The sequence below is a fragment of the Phalangium opilio genome, unplaced genomic scaffold (assembly GCF_054372755.1).
Source record: "Phalangium opilio isolate 3A_F unplaced genomic scaffold, DU_Popi_V2 ptg000082l_1, whole genome shotgun sequence".
Lineage (NCBI taxonomy): Eukaryota > Metazoa > Arthropoda > Arachnida > Opiliones > Phalangiidae > Phalangium > Phalangium opilio.
In genome coordinates this window covers 3,201,707-3,221,886 of record NW_028324189.1, presented here as the reverse complement: position 1 = coordinate 3,221,886, position 20,180 = coordinate 3,201,707, and the positions used below count along the sequence as shown (strand labels likewise).

The window sequence follows — 20,180 nt, the reverse complement described above, 5'->3', positions numbered from 1 at the left end:
AAATGGATTTTTTTGGAGAGATGGTTGGGTGTTTGACCATCTTGTTTCCGTAAGACACAACATCCAGTTATGTCGACCTAAACAATGCGGACCAAATTTGCAGGACTTTGAAGCCCTATTTCTGTGGACGATACATTTCTGCCTGACTGAGAGGGGCTACTCACTCGATGTACACCCTGTACTTTTGACTCCTTTAATACAATCTTTATAACCACACCATTGACAGGGCTAAATAATAATAATAAACAAAGCTATGTCTATGAAGGTATGTGCCTGTGGCTCTGAAGGGTTCGTTCGTTCCCAGGTTTTCACCATGTGACATAGTCCGGGATCGAACCAGGGAACCTCTTGCTGCCAGGTGAAAGCGATATCAGATATAATTAGAAAACCGAAATAGTTGTGCAGAGAATCTTATAGTGAGTAGCCCCTCGTCGTTAATGTAAGAAAGGTGCTGATCAACCCCCGTCTGACTAAAACTAAAGAATATAAATAATTCTATATGTCTTTCTCTGGAATTACCCACGGATATTTTTCTCAAATGGTAAAAATAATCATTCAAAAACCTATTTAAGTTAATATTCAAGTTGAAAAATAAATTTCACGCGAAAATTTACAATGTACAGGAAAAAAATCACCAAGATTAAACGGTTTCAAAAATCCCAACAATTTATCTTATACAATGTTGCAACCTTCAAAAGAACTGCAAGAGTTAATGGAAAACAGCCTAATTTGCTGGTAAACCGAACAGATCTAAGTCTGCAACATACTGTAAGTAATTACACGCGAGTCAACGTTTAAATTTGGCTCCCATCCCTTAGCTAAAACCAACAAAAAATTCCGAAGTAGAACCAACCTAAAGTTATTTTAGTGCTAGTGGAAAATCAGCGCTCTCTAGTTCAAGTTTTCCCAACTAAATATCAAAATAGTTCACGAGTGAACCGTTCGAGGGCGATACGCTCTCCAGTTTCTTAAAGGAATCGCGAATTATAATCGATCTGGAAGGTTACTCGAATCGACACCAGGCGCCAGGGGTTAAGGGTCTTACGAGAGAGATGGAAAGGCAACGCGCCCCTTTGTTTCCCGGTTTTTCTAAAAATAATTCTCTCATTATCAGTCCCTTTAAAAAGCTGCGTTCTAATTCTAGTTGTTCCTTTAAAATTTGTTTAATTTAATCATAAGTTATGTTCCATAAGTTTGTCACTGGTTACAAACTGGAGCTTGTCATGAAGTGGCGTTGGTCGTAGATTTTCATAAAGCGACGCCGAGTGAGGCGCTTGTCAAGGGCTTAGTACAGACTAATTAGGAAGATGTACTGCTAAACCGAGTGTAGTCAATTCTCGAGTCGGTCTCGAATTAGCTTTCAGTGAGTCCCTAGCATTATGAAGTATAGGTAGAGTCATACTTATGAAACATATGTTATAAACTTATGATCTAACCTTATAAATTAATCTGAATTTGACTTAGTCTGAATAAATTAATTAATATCTCCCAATATCTAAAATCAATCCAAATAACTTATCTTTTCCTTATCAAAGATGCGTAGTCTTTCGCAGGACAGTCCTATGAAAACTATACAAAAAATATAAACACACATAACATGTTAAATACACTTGTATTTCTTTGGCACTATGTATATATACATAATATACACTTAAACCTACTCACTATATTATTTCAGTCGCATTGTACTCGTGTGCTATGGCCAGATATTTATATTGAAAAAAGGCCAATATATTATATTTATATATATATATACGACAGCTTTTCTTATTTACATTATTATATGAAATACATATACTAAAACGTTACACGCATAGTACGTAAGAAATGAATATATTGCACTTTAAAAAATGAAAGTTAAATCTTCCATATAGTGACCAGTCACGTATTTCATATCGGTGCTCCAGAAAAACCGCGTAATATTCGAATAAAATAGGTATTTTTAGATTACAGAAACAATATACACTTTCAAAGTTACTATACTCGGGATTTAAGTCAAGTCAAAAGCCTAAAAGATCTTCAATATTACCGATTCCAATAACTCAGCGTTTCTAATTTTAGTTTCTTTGCAATAAAGTATAATTTTGTGTGGGACTATTGAAAATATTAGAAGGGGATAATAGAAGAAGGATGACACTCTGTATCCTCTTATTTTAGTTATGTGACATGATTCATCCCAGGGGAGGGACCCTTTTTTGTTTGTTCTCCTGCTCATCAAAATTCAGATGGGCATCGCACCGTGCAGGGTGAATTCTATAACTGTTTAATAATACTAAATCCTCAGCAATCAACCCACAAACTTTGATTGCCTTGACGTGGGACAAAAATCTACAAAAAAGTTAAGTGCTAATAAAGTAATGACGAGGGAATTATTTTTGGCGCTTGTGATTGGCTTTAGTAGGCCTAACCTTGCTCCAAATGTAAAATGATGTTGGGAAGAATCATGTTACAATTACCCTCCCGCTTTGTGGATGGTATACACTTCTCTCGAAAATATTTAAATAGGGCTTTAAAACTGTATCAATACTCTAATACATTTTAGATTTGTCAATGAAAACCTTGACTTTTAATTTATCAAGTCCACAATTTAAGTTATAAATGAAAAATCTCAAAACTCTATATGGGCCTTTGTAGTATTTAGTAAATTGACCGAAACTGCGTGTTAACAATAGTTCAAAGGTCACTCCAGGACAAAACTCTCAGACAATCGCCAGTGTCAAAGGTTGTTAATGGAGTTGACCCAGAACTGATTGCCAATTAAAGACAACCATAATTCTTTGGGTTGTCCGTTATTTCCCGTTAGTGTTTAGCCATGGCTATCGTTTATCGTAATCGTATTGGAAAATATACGCAGTGATATTCTAAAACGAAAAGGAATGCTATAGGAAAACAAAACTCTAGTGGTGTTTGATCAAGATAAGTGAAGTAGTGGACCAGAGAAATAAAAACAGTAGTCGTCAAATCCATGGGGACCTCATGGAGGAACACATAAAGAAGAAGAACATAACACTCCTTCGAACTTAAGATAGAGTACAGAAAATAGGGTTAACAATAGCTACTTGCCAAATATACATCCTGTTGAACACAATTTAGCTAAGCCTAAATCTTTACCATTAATACAGTGAAATATACACTAATAATCCCTAAAAATTCAGATATAGCACCTATAAATAACAATGAATAGATTTTATACAAAAATCGTAAAAGTTCTCGGCGCAGTCGTACGTTTTATCGGAAAATGTTTCACACATACCACCAAGGGGTCTTAAAACGAATTACTCGTTGAGAACAAAACCTTGTTCGAATACATCCATTAGCAAACGCTTGGTGGCTTTGTCGCTATCAGGAAGCTATAGAAGAGGAAACGCGATGGTGCGAACCAAAAAAAAAAGAAAGATACGTGAACAAATCGATGAAATTTAACAATGAAAATCGTTCAATATATATACAATTCGCCAGAGAATGATAACGTAGGGGTTTGTGTTTTAAAGTACAAAGGGTTGTAGAAACTCTGTTCTTAGGGAATAGTTTCGGATCTATAAGTACTTAGAGTTGAATAAAAAGGTTTTATTTTGTCTTTTTCAATAACGCCATATCCCCGGAAACTGGATGCGTGATTTTTGGCGAACAATTTTTCCATTAAACATCGGTAGAAGCCTTTTCATCGTAGACGACCAGTTTGGAAGTTAGAGGAATGCAATGATTGTTCGGGGTATGATTCGATTTGAGCGAAGAAAGACCGTGCGCTCGCATAACGCTGCAACTGTGAGTGCTGCTTAACGTAGTCGTTCGGAAAGAACTGCCGTAACTACTGCGGTTCGAAACCAATTTGTGGTTCTTGCCCGAATGTTTCGTTAAGACACAGAACAGTTGCTTCAAGTCCGTCTGTGTGATTGTTTCCAAAACAAAAAGGACATCGTGGGTTAGGGAAAGAAAAACGAAAAAAAAGCAAAATCAGAACTTGACAATAATGGAAAAACTTCAAAACCACAAACATCCTTCAATATAAAGAAACAAGTTAAAAAGCCAAAAAACTCAAAATCAAACAATTTCGAAATCAATATTTGAAACGCACGCTAATATCATGCAGTTTGAACCAGTCAGCTAAAGGGTTAAGACAAGAGGTTTTGCAACACAACATAAATAATAAGGCATAAAAGAAGGAAAAATGTCACTCTTCCCTCCAAGAAATAAAACCAAAGAATCGCAACAATGCTTGGAATTTCTAATCTACGTCAGAAAAGTAATAACAGATTGGAACAACGGATATCCTGACCTCAAAAAAAAGTCTAAAGACAGCAAACATAGGATAAATGCAAAAGGGAAGCGTGGTGCAATCGATATTGCATGCATATCCTAACCATAGCAACGGTGAATTAATTTAAAATAAATTCTGCGTACCTTGAAAGTGTCACTCATGAAACAGTAGATTACTGGATTTACGAAACTGTTGGCCATAGAGAGCCAATGACAAACGAAGAAAACCACGATGAATGTGTAATACTCTTGATCGGACATGGCTATTGTGAATTCCGGGTTAAAGTAGATCAAGAGGTTAAAGATCTGGATGGGAAGCCAACAGACTGCGAAGAGCAGAACTACCGTGGCAAGCATTTTAGCGGCCTATTGGGAAAACCAGAGGGAATGGGAAGAACCTTATTATCATACATTACACACTACTATAACGACGTGGACTAGCTCATTAACCAAATATACCATTACATTATAGGCGGCTTGCCGGCTATGACCCTCTCTTTATCGTTAAGTCTAAGCTCGTAAAGAAAGAAAGGCATTAATGCTAATTGCCCTTACACAGAAACCCAAGTGAAGTCTTCCTTCGTAATTAGAACTACTGGAACACCCCCATGCTTAATTCACTTAAAAACAGGTGTAACTGGGAAGGGTTTTATCATGAGACAATTGCTTGTTATTTATGCAATGAAACCAAATTAATTTACCGCCCAAAAAAGGTTGATAGTCCAAAACATTTACTTCGGCATTTGCTAATAGCGATCAATACATTTATTCTATTACCTTTTTGTGGAATGTTTGAAAAACATTCTTTCCTATATAAAGTCACCTAAAAATAACTGGGTTCCCCCAATACCTTAAATACAAAGCCTCCTAATGCGCTTATAGCCTCTAATAATGGCTTTTCACAACTCTATTTATAGCAAACATGAAAACCATATTAAAACGTTCGAAAACGTTTAAGTTCTCGTGCGGAAAATGACTATATTCAACAATGACGTCCAAAAATAGTCTATTACTCGCTTTAGAAGTTATAAAGCAACTTATAACGTTATATAGGTTAAGCTTTTACCTTTAGAAAGTATCAGGTAGCAAATATTTTTCCGCAAACACCCTGTTTATGTTTGTATATTACTATATCGATTTAGAATAAAAGCATATAGCGCATTTATGCGAATTTATACCGAGGGGCTGGTCACTCCATTGTTTAGATTCATTAGAATGGTGACTGCATATTTAAGCGCTAATTATTGGCTTATATCGTACTCTAAGAAGAAGTAAGCTGCCTCTCGAATTTTGTGTCTACTGTCCTCAAATTCAGTGGCACTTTTGTACCAAGTACATACGTTACACTTGAATTTAGGTTAGAACCATTTCACGAGCAAGCTTGGGACTACCTCGATTTTGAACAGAGAGCCAGTGACGTTAGCGCGTTCGAGGCTACAAACAATTTAGCCTGATATAGTAAATGCATGCAGAATAGAGAATACGTTTACCTACATCCATAAAAGATATGGTTCCATTTACATAAAGACGTAGGAAGATCTAGACTAAACTCTTATACTTCAGGTAAAAGCGAAAGGAAACCCGCGTGTGATAAGAGCCTTTTTGAGTTATTCAAAGCAATATATTACCAGACCATTCTCTCTTAAAATATCCTCGATATATCATTGAGGATATTCACCTTTCGCTCTTCAAAAATGCAAAGAATAGATAGATAAATAAAAAAGAAAGACTAACCTTCAATTTGGCCATTAACTGTTGATGGTCTCTTATGTTATCCTGATTTCCAGGCGAAGTATGGTTCCACAACTTCCATCCAATAGAAGAATAGGTAAACACCAGGACCAACATTGGCAGCATAAAACTGATGACGAAAACAGCCACAGTGTAAACCTGGAGAGATACGTCAATCGTTTTTTTAGAAAATAACAGTCTGTTAATAGACAGTTTGATAAACATGTTCATGGAAGAAAATAATGAACCAGAAAAGGGCGAATATGAAACTTAAGCGAAGTTATTCAACACATGATTAGTAAAAATTCAGGTGTTCAATATCTTAGGATAGCTGACCATTTAGGAAAATGTTATCACAAATCCATTTATTCAAAAGTGTCTCAACGTTCTTTTTTACATCGCCACCTACAGAAACCAACCGCTATACCTCATTGACTTAAACAAATCAAACACGTCACGGCAAACCTCGTGCCACGTTATAAATGGGTAGATCACAAGGAAGGGAATCTTGGGAAGAAAACTAGTTTGGAAAATCGACAAGGAATCAATCAAAGGCTTATGACGACGTGTCTTCTCAAGGTGGCGTTGGTTCGCGTAACTCGGTAGGCGTCTTTGGAAGTGAAGGGATTATTGGTAGACATAGGAGTTTAAGAAGCTGTCAGAGTTTGGGGAACAAATATCTTCCGCCAAGGGATGAGAGGATACATAAGGAGAAGATTAATACGTTTACAAAGAAAAAAATGTACACCAAAAAGAGGCCATCAAGACCGTGGCAGTGGATATATACTAACCAATCAATGCCAGTAATTTCGTCGATAAATATTATCTCCTCTATATTTGGTAGCTCATAATATACGCGTTTATGCATAGGGCTATGTTTGCGCTAACCCTAACCATATTTTCTTTACGGAAATTAGGTTTTTTTTATGGACAAATAACGAGGCAAAAGCTAAACACGAAAAACTAAACGAGAAGCTTAAAATGAAGGACTCTATTCTTGTCACGATGTTTAGGTCACTTTTCTCGCCGCCATTTTAAAAGATGGTGGATTATTCAAACAGAAATACCGACGTTACTCCATTTAACTAACCTTAAGAGATTAAAGTTAACAGTCGGTTGGATATAAGAGGGCTTTTAGGGCATATTTTCACTGGACGAAATAGATTTACTTTTTCGCTAAAACTAGCGCGAGAAGGGATTAAAAATGAAAACCTAATTAAGAAAGTTGCAAATCCTCTTCTTCGACTGACTAAGAAGGTCTTTCAATTTAATCCGTTCATTTTATCCCCTATAAGACTGGACGAATAGAATTGAACCAAGTGGAGCAGAATTTCGCTGGGGCAGTATCAAAATAGTTTAACAGATTTCTATACAGATAATCCGTTAACTCGACCGAAAAATAGGCTTAAATTCAATTTTAGCGTGTTTTAATTTAAACTCACGTTAATGATAATTAAGTTAAGTTTAATTTACCTTTCCTTCCGTGTCGTCCCATACTTCCTCGCAATTATAATAGAACTTTCCGTTAATAGCGATTTTAACAGCCATGCCGTGTACAAACTGAACGCTTGACATCCCGATTGAGACAACCCAAACGAGTATCACGATCAAAGGACCACGTGATTTGGTCCATCTCGAAGTTAATGGGTATAAAATGGCGTAATATCTGTCAAAGAAACAATGTTAAATATTTTAAAATTTAGTAAAACTTGTGGTTCAAAGGCTTAACTATTCACCAAGTGCATTTGCAAATATACTAAACTTTATACCTATCATTATTCCATCTATTTCAATTGAAGTTGAGACTGTTTATCTTTAAATCATGAACTCCGTTTCTAATAGCATTTTAAATCACATTCAGCTTATCACTAAAAGCCTTTTGAATTCATAATAGCAAGATACTAAAATGCTGATAGCTTTCCTAGAAATTGCTAATACCAAATGTAAATACACGCTTCGCAAGTTCAATTCAGATCAACTTTTTTTACACTTTTCATCGGGGATTTGAAATTAATAAAAGAAGTATCTTGTATCACGCTTTTTAAAAGAAAATAAGACGAAAAAAAAAGAATTACTAGGAAGGTTCTAAATGAAAAATAAAGGCTGCTAAATTTAATAAACAAAATATACATCGTATACTCATTTTTCTGAAAATGAGATTAAAAATAAGAAATGCTTCTGTAAGCTGTTCAGTCTAAAAAACAAAGTGTATTTTTTGTTGACACTCTTTAAAGTTTAAAATGTTTTTCAACATATTGTTTTCAACTATAGTAAACAAAGGCACCCGGAGTTATCCGTTCGCATGTTGGAATATTTTTAACTACTTCTCTGATCGCCATTTTGCAAGATGGCGGCAATTAAACCCCCAAAGTCATAGAACTGTCCTATACGATATAGGGAAACAGTGTACTAAATATTAGTGAAAACGGTTGGAACCCTTATTAAGAATTTTAAAATCATGAAAGTACTTGCAAGGGTCAACCTTAATCTCAGACAAACACAGGTCAACCAAATTCTTTAGAGGCAAAAATTACAATATTCTAGAGAGTATTGAAAAACGCTTCATTTACGGTCCCTTGCCTCCTAATAGCCCTTTTAAAGAAGACTACCCCTAACCTTAATGGAAGTGGAAGTTAAGTTAATAACAAAACATATCCAGTAACGTCGATAACAGGCATGACTCTATAAATATCGAACACCCCAAAGGCTGTTAGGGCTCCTTAAATCTTCTAGAAGGTGTTAAGAAAAGAGTATACACAGTTTTCTCTTAACACCAGCCCGGTTCGGTTCTACAGTATTAAATCATTGATCAAAACGTTACATCCGATTAAGTAGATGGGTTCTCCTTGGTTCCTTTCTTATATATCGACACACTTTCGTTTCGCGCACCAAAAGGTTCAGGCTCGATATTTATCGTAGAAAACGTCGGTACAAGCTACATACAGCCTATAAACCTGGTTGAATTAATCATGGTCCAATAATTTTGAAAGTGGCCCGGCCGCCTCCTATTTTCACGTCGAATCACGTTTTGATTAATGAGTTACCTAATTCGGGTACAGAGTGCTACATAAGAAATGGCAAAGTATCGCAAGAGATAAAAAAAAAGAAGTGGACGTAGAACTTTTAAAGAGAAAAAGACCTAATTTATTAATATCGCGAATTTTACTTTTTTTAATTAATTAGTTGAAAAACAAAATTATACTTAATTACTGTTACCTCGATCCAAACTATTTATTTTGTTCTTTTTGACCATAAGTTTATAAGATACGTTCCATAAGTATTACACTTGATTTACGTCGTAGTGCTAGAGACTTACACCTCGAGCTAGTTCGAGAACGGCAATTGAGAATTGAAGACTACACTCGGTGGTTAATTTTGCTGGACTTCCATCTAGGTCCTATTTAGTCTGTACTAAGCCTTTGTTAGCGCCTCACCTGTTGTCGTTTTAAGAGAATCTATGACCTACGTTGTCACTTCATGACAAGCTTCAGTTTGTAACCAGTGATAAACTTATGGAACATATCTCATGAACTTAAGCTTCGACGTTATGATCAGCTTCTAAGCGATCGAAATATCATAATAATCCCTATTTCAAATGGGATTAGAGCTTGAGAAACATCACGTACTTGGTTACTGACTGATCATTGTAATTCTGCTTGATTTAAAAATATAAAACTGACATAATATAATCTAAAAATAAATTTGCATAATTTTACCGAATCTCAGTAGAATTGGATGGAAGCCTTTTAGTTTCTTGAACAATGCTTGCTTTATTTAATAAAAACTGAAAAATCTTAAAGGATTTTTTTTTTAATTTCTATAGAGGTTTAAAGTATATTCTTTCGTGAATTCGAATAATTTTATCAATATATCTCCCTATTATAAAAAAATTAGCATAGATGAAGTAATTATATGATAATAAACCTATTACAACTCGGATTCCCATACTAAATTCACACCGAATTTTAATGATCAAATTTTACGAACTCTCTCCACGATTCGAATTAAAAATCCCATAAGTTCGTTTCAACTAAAAGCTTCCGTAACTTATACTTTAATTTCAAATGGAGCAGCCGTAGTGTTACAGCGTATTGATCTTTACAGAAGTTTATACAGAAACTTCGAAATGACACGATTGCAATTGATCCGTAGAATAAAGTACCAGTGGAAATTTGTCGAAATTAGGCCTAACACATTTGGGACTCGTTTGCCTTTTTTTGAATGCGAAGGAGTACGGTCTTAAACCTAATCGGAAAAGAAGAAATCTGAAATTAGAATCACATTAAAAGGGACGTGATTGACATTCGAAAATATTGATTTATCGGTTTTTTTGGGAGGGGGGGGGTTTACTAAATGTGATGAAAATAAAGAAGTGGAGAATATTTTTAGCTTGGTTTCTAGGGTCCTGTTAGGCATAAAAAATTTACCAAGTCATTCATTTGATTTATTAGACTGCATAAACCTATTAAAAGTTTAATTCGATTAAGGTCTAATTCAAATAACAACATTTGAGAAAGTAAAGTAAATAATTGGCCTAAATAGAGAACTACCTAATAGTTTGTCGCAAATTCATCAATACCAAACTCAGATAGATATTTAAAGAAATAAATAGTTAAGGTTTGGAATTTTCAGTAGAATTTATGAAACTAAATCGTTTCAGCGGAAATTACTTGAATCGGTTTCCTGTGGACATAAACTAAACTAATTCAAAAGTCTTGTACAAATACAGGGTGTTTGTGAAAAGTCCATCAATAATGAAAGGGCGTATTTATTGGGCCATTTTGAGTCGAAAATGTTCTATGACATTTTGCCGTCCGAGCCACGGTTTTCGAGTTATGATTTGAATATTTTAGGGATGACCCCTTCATTAAATTAGCGCTGTCTTTCAATTTCTTAATTAAATTTAAGGGGTCATCCGTAAATTACTCCAATCATAACTTGAAAACAGTGGCCCGAACGGAAAAATGTCATAGAACATTTTCGACTCAAAATGGCCCAATAAATACGCCCTTTCATTATTGATGGACCTTTCACAAACACCCTGTATAAATATCTAATAGGAAATATATTACAGAATAATAAATTTTGAATGAAGTTGAGACGTAGTTGGTGATGCAAGTTATTGTTTGTGCAAATAGATGAATGTTATAAAATAATATTGACTTCAATATGAAAGTTATAAAATTCACTTGTCAAATAAAACTACTTAGTAAATTGGCAGTTAAAAGAAAAATTATAGAAAATTTCACTAAACTTCTGAGCTTTAGGCGTACATCAAAGAAATAATGCTTTTATGTATCATGAGCAAATATAATTATTGCTCCTCGAATTTTACTACTTTATCATTCATTAGACGTTCATATATTGAGCCGAAAAAGTGGGAAGTCCTCTCTTTGAAGTTCTTACTTAGAACTCTCACAGGGATTGAAATTTGAAAACCACTTTAAATCGCAAAGGCTAACCCAACTAATTAACGTTTCACGGGAAAGTTTCCCGGAAACTTCCCTTAGTAATCTCATCTTAAAGATTGAGTTAAGAGCGTGATATAGTAAAAATTTCATGACCGTTAGAAAATAAAGAAAGAGCATGCAGTTCCGTTCTTATATAAAAGATTCGCTCCAAGCTCATTTAAATTAAAGAAACGTCCCGAAATAATCAAGCAAATTATTCCAGATGTACTGAAGAGATTTTGGGGAAGATTCTTAAGAGTTTTACAGACAAAGAAACAGAGAGCTTTCACGAATCCGCAGTAAGACAAAATTTCCCCCGGAAGTTAAAGCTAGGTCATTCTAAGAAATCCGTAAGGGATTTAATTAAGAAATACAAATGATGTCCGTTTCTTCAGTTAGAATGGGTAACAGGTAAGGTTCTCCGGCTTTCACAACCCACGCCTTAACACTGATTGAGAATAAATGAAGAAAAGTAAAGTTTTGTTACGTTTTCTGTGGCGTACTCGCGGCTGTACCATCAGGGACAAATTAGAGTCGCTTAAGTAGTTTAGCGTGTTTGTTTTGACCGTCTTCAAGGTATGGTACCAACATACAGCGAAGCGGAAGAAATTTCCAAGTAAATATTATGTACATTTACCTCAGCGGAAATTTTTCCTGTTAAAGTTAATTATGTTCTTCTCCTTTGACAGTAGAATGTATTTATTTTGAACTTTCTACAAAAGTCTGCAATAGTTATTTTGAACTTTTCCAGTCTCGTGGACACATTTTGGCGGGAAAAAGTCTACCACGTGTATAGCTGATAAACCCCGCCAAAAACCTAACATCTTAAAGATACTGCGGTTTGGCATTAAAGGGGCAATCTTCTCTTAAGGGAGCAATGATTGTTTGAACGAAGTCGGTCTCGTGCGGACCCAAATGAATCGGATTTGTCTTCTCCAGAGAAACTTTTCTGATAAACTTATTTCCCCTTTTCTATTCTTTATTTTCTTCCAAAGTTTTTTCTCTTTTTTTAGTAAATAAGAAACTTCTGTTAAAATTCCCTAGGTTTGTCTTAAGACAACACGAAATCATTTTATTACCATGCAATTTTCTTAGCTTTCAAGAACAATACACGTCTAATTTGCATGGGGAAAAAAGTCAATTAAGCAGTTCAACTCTAAATTAAATGAGTTTTCTGATGTATATAAATTAATTTGAAAAGTTTATTACTCCCCCCCATGGGTACTGTGACAAGCTTTTTAATGAGGCAGTAAAATAATTAATCCTAAACCAATTATAACTTGACTATAGACAAACTGCCGCTTATTAAGCTGCAACCTTTTCCTAATTAAATAATTCAATTTAATTTGGCCTTGAAAATCTAATATTATATATAATAATATAGAGGTTGCAACATTACAAGGCACCAACGGTGATACAAGAAAAACATAAGCGGTATAAACCACAGCCTTTTTACCTCTCCGAGTGACGTATGTCACGGAGAGGTTCTAATTTCGACGTGTCTGTGTGTCTGTCTGTGTGTGTGTCTGTCTGTGTGTCTGTCTGTGTGTCTGTCTGTCCGTTGTTACACCCACGTGACCGCGTTCGCAGTTTCCAAATCGGAGCAAACGTGTATTCAATTTCCAGACCGCATTTACAGTCCCGGAAATTGTATTCCACTTACAGTCTATTACTCCATTGCCTGTCTAACAACTCTGTTCATTTGTCCACCCCACATGGACACCATTCTGAACTTACTGACTTCTAAACACCACCATCTTCTAGTCTTTGTCCATTCCACATGGACACCAGTCTGTACACCTGGCTTCTAACACCACCATCTTCTGGTCTTTGTTTTTGTCCATCCCACATGGACACCAGTCTGTACACCTGGCTTCTAACACCACCATCTCCTAGTCTTTGTTTTTGTCCATCCCACATGGACACCAGTCTGTACACCTGGCTTCTAACACCACCATCTTCTGGTCTTTGTTTTTGTCCATCCCACATGGACACCAGTCTGTACACCTGGCTTCTAACACCACCATCTCCTGGTCTTTGTTCATCCCACATGGACACCAGTCTGTACACCTGGCTTCTAACACCACCATCTTCTGGTCTTTGTTTTTGTCCATCCCACATGGACACCAGTCTGTACACCTGGCTTCTAACACCACCATCTTCTGGTCTTAATTTTTGTCCATCCCACATGGACACCAGTCTGTACACCTGGCTTCTAACACCACCATCTTCTGGTCTTTGTTTTTGTCCATCCCACATGGACACCAGTCTGTACACCTGGCTTCTACTCCATCATCATCCTTAAGGTTAAGACATACGCGGCGATCGGCTAGGGTTACGAGAAACGTCTAGCCTTCCAATGGAGGGGTCTTCCTCCAAGGTTCACGCAATTGCGATGTTCTTATCTACAACTGCGATTCGAATCCTTTATATACTACCTATTTGAGCAAGGCGAAGCAACAGGAGGATGCTTCATTTCAAACTTCAATAATAGTCAAGTCTCTCAAGGTTGTTTAATTATTCTTTTTTAAAACGATGTAACGCTCAATAAGGCGAACAACTAACGAAGAAAATACTAAATATTAATTATATTTATTTTAATATTTAAGATAATCTTGTTTCTCAATTCAAAATTAATACGGAAAAGTTAAAAAGCAGTCTATTTTTTTGTCTTTGTGTGTCTGTCCGTTTTCACACTAGTGCGCCGCGTTAACAGTTCGCTTTGTTTTGATGTGTTAATATTCACTTTTTCCATAATATAAAGTGAATATGTGGAAATCTTTTTCGTAATTACGATGCATTTAGTACTTTTGTAGCTTTAATCCTCTGTTTCATTTTGATATCCCAAGAATTTTTTTTATATTATTATTTGAAATGGATGTTTATATATTACTTAAGCTATACTACATCTGTTTATAGCATAATCCTTTCGTTATTGATAACGAGAAGAACGCTACTATGTCGGCCTAATGAAATTTTATTTGTCAGTAGGCCTAGTGAACCAAAAAGTAAACGCTTGGGTTTGGTTTTCGTTTCTGTAATGCAGAGACATTAACGGTTCAGAGTGAGCCGAAAGTTAAATACACCTTTAAATAACCAGGCTTAGATTTTATAATTGAATAGAGCATCATGGTGAAAATCTAGGCCGCGTTCAGCAGAGCTCAGCGCTGTTAGAAGTTCATGTTTACACTGCAACCCTGTTATGAATCTGGTTTTGAACATAGAGGGTATACAGTTGAGGAGTGGAAAATTTGGGCCTCTACAAACACGTAAAAGTAATATCCCTCCAAAGTTTTATCTCTTTATTTCCCGTTTTTCCCCCATCGGATGATTTTAATGTGTACAAGTATATCCTTATTGGATGTAAAATGTCGTCTGATTTACAGTACATTCGCTATGCTTTGTATACCTCTTTAATATTTCATAAAATGAACTTCAGTATTTGTTCTTAAAAAATGAAACATTTCCATATCTGGGTAAATAAGTTTGTAAGTAGGCCTCCTCTTGACTCGGAGAGGTAATATTTTGGTTTTCCCAACTTGTTTCTGTATAAAAATGTCAAAACCACCAAAGTACACCCACCACTATATATAACATCAAAACAACGTTCAATTTTGTCTCATGCCAAAACAAAACTCGACCTCCCGTCCTCGAAAAGAGAAAGAAACCTTCTATAAAACTGTCGTGAGTGAACCAAAGTATCATTTCACTGTTAGCTGACACTATTATCAAAGCCGGAATGACCCAAAATTTACCGAATTTATAATACACAATATCAGGAACCCAACCTTTAACAATAGTACTACCTAACGATGATAATAACCATCCAATAATAAAACAAAACCCAGACTACTTTTCTAAACCTAAAAAAAATCACGATAAAAGTATACAACAAAGCGTGTAAAACATGGCGCAGTACTGTAAATTTCTGATATCATATTCTACACTGAGAATTGTCATATTTTTCAGTTTAACCTAGAGTTCAATTCAATCGAGTTCGCTCAAATTTTGATTTTTACAAAGTCTTACACATTTTCTTTAAGGCACAGTTAAACCATAGTGAACACTTTATGGAGTCCCACCTTTTTCAGGATTCTTCATTTTTAAGTCTAACCAAGAAGCGATATCTAGTTTACTAGGTAAAAGTACAAGATACCTAAGTATTCGCTCGCCATAGTCCCAGTCCCCCTTTCAAAATACAAGAGGGGACGTAAAAGGAGGCCGGGCTATTTCGCCTCTCCTCAGTCGGAAAATACGTAATTTTCGCCATTCGCGTCGCGCTGACGTGAGTTTTCAAGAACCAATGAGATGATGGTTGTAATTTCGAGGCAGGGATTAACTCCGGACCTACTATACGGTTGGACTGGATATAAAGCTAGAAATCTGGCGAATTTAAACCTTCTCCCTAGTAAACTAGATATCGCTACTTGGTCTAACGCTCTAGGTGATATTTAACGTTTGTAGGATTTTGAAACATTCTTCTTTTCCCAAGAGACGTTTGTTTAATGTCGTGAAAACAGATTTTGCGAGAAGAAAAGGTATAAAACATAGATAGGAATGTTCTTGCAACAATAGGTCTACGTAAACTGGAAAACCAGGGTTCTTCAGACTTTTTCAGGGGTTAACGGAGCGTTTTATATATTTGACTCCTTTTTTTCTCTACGAAAGAGAAAATTCCTGAGACTTTTAGTGGATTAATTTGACGAAAATGGCTATTTTCGCTAACAAGGCACTTTTCGCAATGCACTTAAGGTCGTAAAATAAACTGAAAAATACCCTCAGGCCTCGTTCGTGTACTGAATCCAGATGCAGAGTTTAAAGACAGATATCCGAGCAAATACAATGCTTTTGTAGTACATTTTCTGTTTGAGCTTCGATTAAAAGTATACATTTTCTGAGTATACTTTATAAATTAAACATGGTAATCCTATTATTTGCAATGCAATCCTTTTGAAAATCTCTTAACTCTTTCGCTGTAAAGTAACCAATGAGGTCCAATTACTAAATGATAATTCTATATAGAATACTCGTCAAAATGTAATAAATATCTTTCAAATTAGGCTTAACTCGTGAAAGTTCTTGCGAAATTAAGTTTAATTAAAGTGAGAATCGTTTACAGTGTTACGAGTTTTTTGGTCTATTTCTTAAACTCAGTCTTAAGCTTATGTCTTTACAAAATACAACCTCAAAGTCTGGAATAAATTAAAATTCAAAGTTTTTAACAAAGACAATTGTTATTCTATTGTAAAAAATTGACAGAAGAAGGTTAATGGCCTGGCAAAGTGTCAAATTTATAGAAGATTAGTTGCCTCTGAGTCTCTAGGGTCAATTAAGAATATATATTCCCAACACCTCAAAGACACCGATCTCTCTTAAACTTCTCAAAGTTTCAAACTATCTTATTACGTAAGTTGATCAGCCCTTAAGTTACATAGTACTTACTTACATACTTTAATTTGAGTTTGAACGAAATTAGAGAAAATAAAAGTAAGAAACATTTTAAAGGGGTCACATAAAGGTCAAATGAATGAGTTCAGGATAACCTTTCAAATGTTAATTAATTGAAAGGGAAGGATAATTTGTTAACAATATAGAGTTAAAACATTAAATATGAAGCTGGAAATTTTGGGCATAGCTCCGACCACTGCCGCCATTCTGGTATTCCTTATTCATTATTGCAGAGAAGAAGATATTTCAGCCCCTCTTCCGACCCCCTCTGGGTATATTTTCTAGCTATTGTGAGGTTGGATGACGTAGTACTATCAAGTCCCTATTGATTTATATGCTATAATATATCAATTTTGGTGTGAAATTAATTTAAAACTATGAATATTTAACTTGTAAAATTTAAATCGGATCTTGAATTTCAATAAACCAAAAGCAAACTCCTTTCCTGAACAATTTCACCACTGGTCACCCGAGACTAAAGGAAATATTATAATAAATTTTAAGTATTAACATACATGAATTATTAATTATATAAATGGGATGTGGGCGATGATTTTAAAACCACTTTCTGACAACGTCAGTCGCCTTATAAATTAATTTACTGTAACTGAGAGATAGCCGAACCTAAGCTGTTTCTCTAATAGGTGGATAGGTGGGCAGGTCTATTTATCTTTCAAAACTTTCAACAATAGAATCGTTTAGAGCCCAGTAAATTCTGTTTAAAATGTATATAATTATACTTGCACGTTGTTTCGCTTTGTTTAATATGATTGTCAAAAAAGAAAAAGTTATATTAAAATATAATATCTTATTATTTGTTTTTAATACTCTTCGTCCGCTTTCTAGTCCCTTGGTATATGGTTAGCACATAGACAATTCAAACTGAAACATACTCATACCCATACACATGATTTTAAAAATAATTATCCACGCATACGCCCCCAATTAGAGGAAAACTGATCTATTTTTCATTCAATATTAATTGAACTATTATTTTTAAACCTGGGTTCTGTATGATTATCACGTTCATATTATATCGGAGAACAAGTATTTTATCTGGTAGAATGATTCCTACGTGTTTTAATTAAAGGCAAAATTAATTAGGGACCATGCAATTTCTATACGTTACCCGGGTTTCAAAGCGAATATACGTCACTGACCCGCGGGCTAACCATATGCCTTAATAATAAGAGAAAGATAAAAAGGAGGTCAACTGTCTAGCTTCATTAAGGAAGTGACAACGGTCATCAAAGGGATCTAACACACTCTTCGTGATTGTCTCGGTCATCCCTGATTTCTGGATCCAAACGTCGTCATTGTAGCTAAAGCCTCCCCTTGAGAGCTCAGCTACCTTTTGACCGTACTCTTATCCCGCCAAATTCGAGCCGAGTAGCCATTGTGGCAGGGACAGAGGAAAAAGCCGATAGGAGGTCCTTTATGGGGGACCACGTTCCTTAATGGAGTCCAGCCCTGGAAATAGTCAATACTGACCAAATGAGAAATCACCAATGTCACAATCCCTTAGGGTGCAATCGAGAGCCTCTTTTGATGCCAATTTTATCCGAGGGACGGTTTCACCTTAGCTCTAGAGATAGCTGGGGTCTAGCCACTTCACGTTCCTACACCACTGTACTCAATGTTTAATTAACTAAGGCTGAATAGTTTTCGCATTGTTTTTATAATGAGCTTGAAAAATATTCTAATTCATATTTGTATATAGGATGTTAATTGAATCGTTTCCATTATATTGGTCAAAACGGACGGTTCCAGTCCCGTGTACACCCTCAGGCTCAGGGTTAACCATTTTTCGGAAACACAAAAGGCTAACGGAAAATTGAATACATCTTGGTTTTCTCTTTTTAATAAACGTTAATCAGTGCTGTATTTTTTCCGAACTATACCCTATACCATTATAATTTATATAGAGTTAAGTAGCTTTATATTTTTGTATTAACTTTTATATATTTAATAGTGCTCAAATATATCCGGGAATTTTACAAAGGCTTAATGTATAAGAAAAAATAAGCCTTTGTCTCTACCGCTAAAATAAAACTCTAAACTTTGAATTTATCCATGTTTTGCTCCCTTCTTTAGGGTTCGATTATAAAATCTAAATACTTTACATACAACGAAGGATAACACAACAAAACTCGCTAAAAGTGCTGCCAAAAATAATTTTAGTTTTTAAATGCAGAGTTTTCTAAACCTTTTAAAAAAATAGGGACTTGTACCAGCTAACGTTGTATTATATTTTTTTCCTTACTTTTTGCGCCTTGGAATTTAAGGGTCTGTAAGATTTATGTTAAAGAGGATCTAGAAAGTTTTACGTGAGAAAATCATCGGAAGAAAAGAATTTTTAACGAGTAACTCGACCTGTGCAGGCTTACAATAATGGCCTCGATATAAATCGAACATTTCTTATTTTGAATAAAAAAATTTACATTCCCTTCCAGGTTGATTGATTATTTTAATGAGGCTTTGAGATAAAATTATAATTAAGCGTGTTTCGAGTCCTTTGATATTTAATTAACACATCAATAATTAATTAATTAGCTAGTCTAAGATCTTCCGGTTGGTATGTCGCGTAGAATCTATATACTCAGAAATGTACCTAATTTGATTAATATATCAAAGATACCGGTATGCATTATGATTGGTTAATATAAGCATAAGGTTATAAGATATATTCCATAAGTATGACACTACCTATCCTTTCTAATGCTAGAGACTTACAGCTCGAGCTAGTTCGAGAACGACACGAGAACTGACTGCACTCGGTTTTTCAGTCTGTACTAAGCCTTTGCCAGCGTCTCACCAGGTGTCGCTTTACCTCGAATCTATGACCTACCTCGCTTCATCACTTCATGACAAGCTCCGTTTTGTATCCAGTGACAAACTTATGTAGGAACATATCTTATGAACTTATGATATAAGTACGCCAATCGCAAAATTTGAATTAAATATACCTTGATTTCATTGGAGAATTCTACCCTATTTGATCCACCAATAGTAAACAATCAATCTAAAACTCAAACCGTCTTTAAATTTAAATAATTCTATATAAAAAGGATAAATTTCAAATAGAATTACAAAGTCCTGATAAAGGAATCAAAGTCAATTCCGGCTTTCACGTATAAGTTTTCCCATTCAAACCAACGGGAAAAAATAAATTTCAAAGAAACCAATCTAGTCTCTCTCCTAGAGATTTAAACTCAGTTGACAGAAGAAAAAATGATGAAACGCTTTTAAACGAATTTTTACAAAATGGAAGTTTATCCACTAACTTGTTGGCCA

At 35.2% G+C, this 20,180-nt stretch overlaps 1 protein-coding gene across 8 annotated transcripts in view; it reads right to left on the bottom strand.

The window, feature by feature from the left end:
• Positions 1–2,530: 2,530 nt before the first annotated feature.
• LOC149650959 (RYamide receptor-like) overlaps positions 2,531–20,180 on the bottom strand; it is a 30,781-nt gene continuing 13,131 nt past the window's right edge. For all 8 annotated transcript variants that reach the window (XM_089847688.1, XM_089847686.1, XM_089847684.1 and 5 more), the window contains 4 exons: positions 7,462–7,654; positions 5,992–6,147; positions 4,402–4,623; positions 2,531–3,885 (listed from right to left, as the gene is read on the bottom strand). In XM_089847688.1, the coding sequence (XP_089703814.1) occupies positions 3,640–3,885; positions 4,402–4,623; positions 5,992–6,147; positions 7,462–7,654 (817 nt within the window). In that variant the 3' untranslated portion in view covers positions 2,531–3,639. The remainder of the gene's footprint in view (positions 3,886–4,401; positions 4,624–5,991; positions 6,148–7,461; positions 7,655–20,180) is intronic.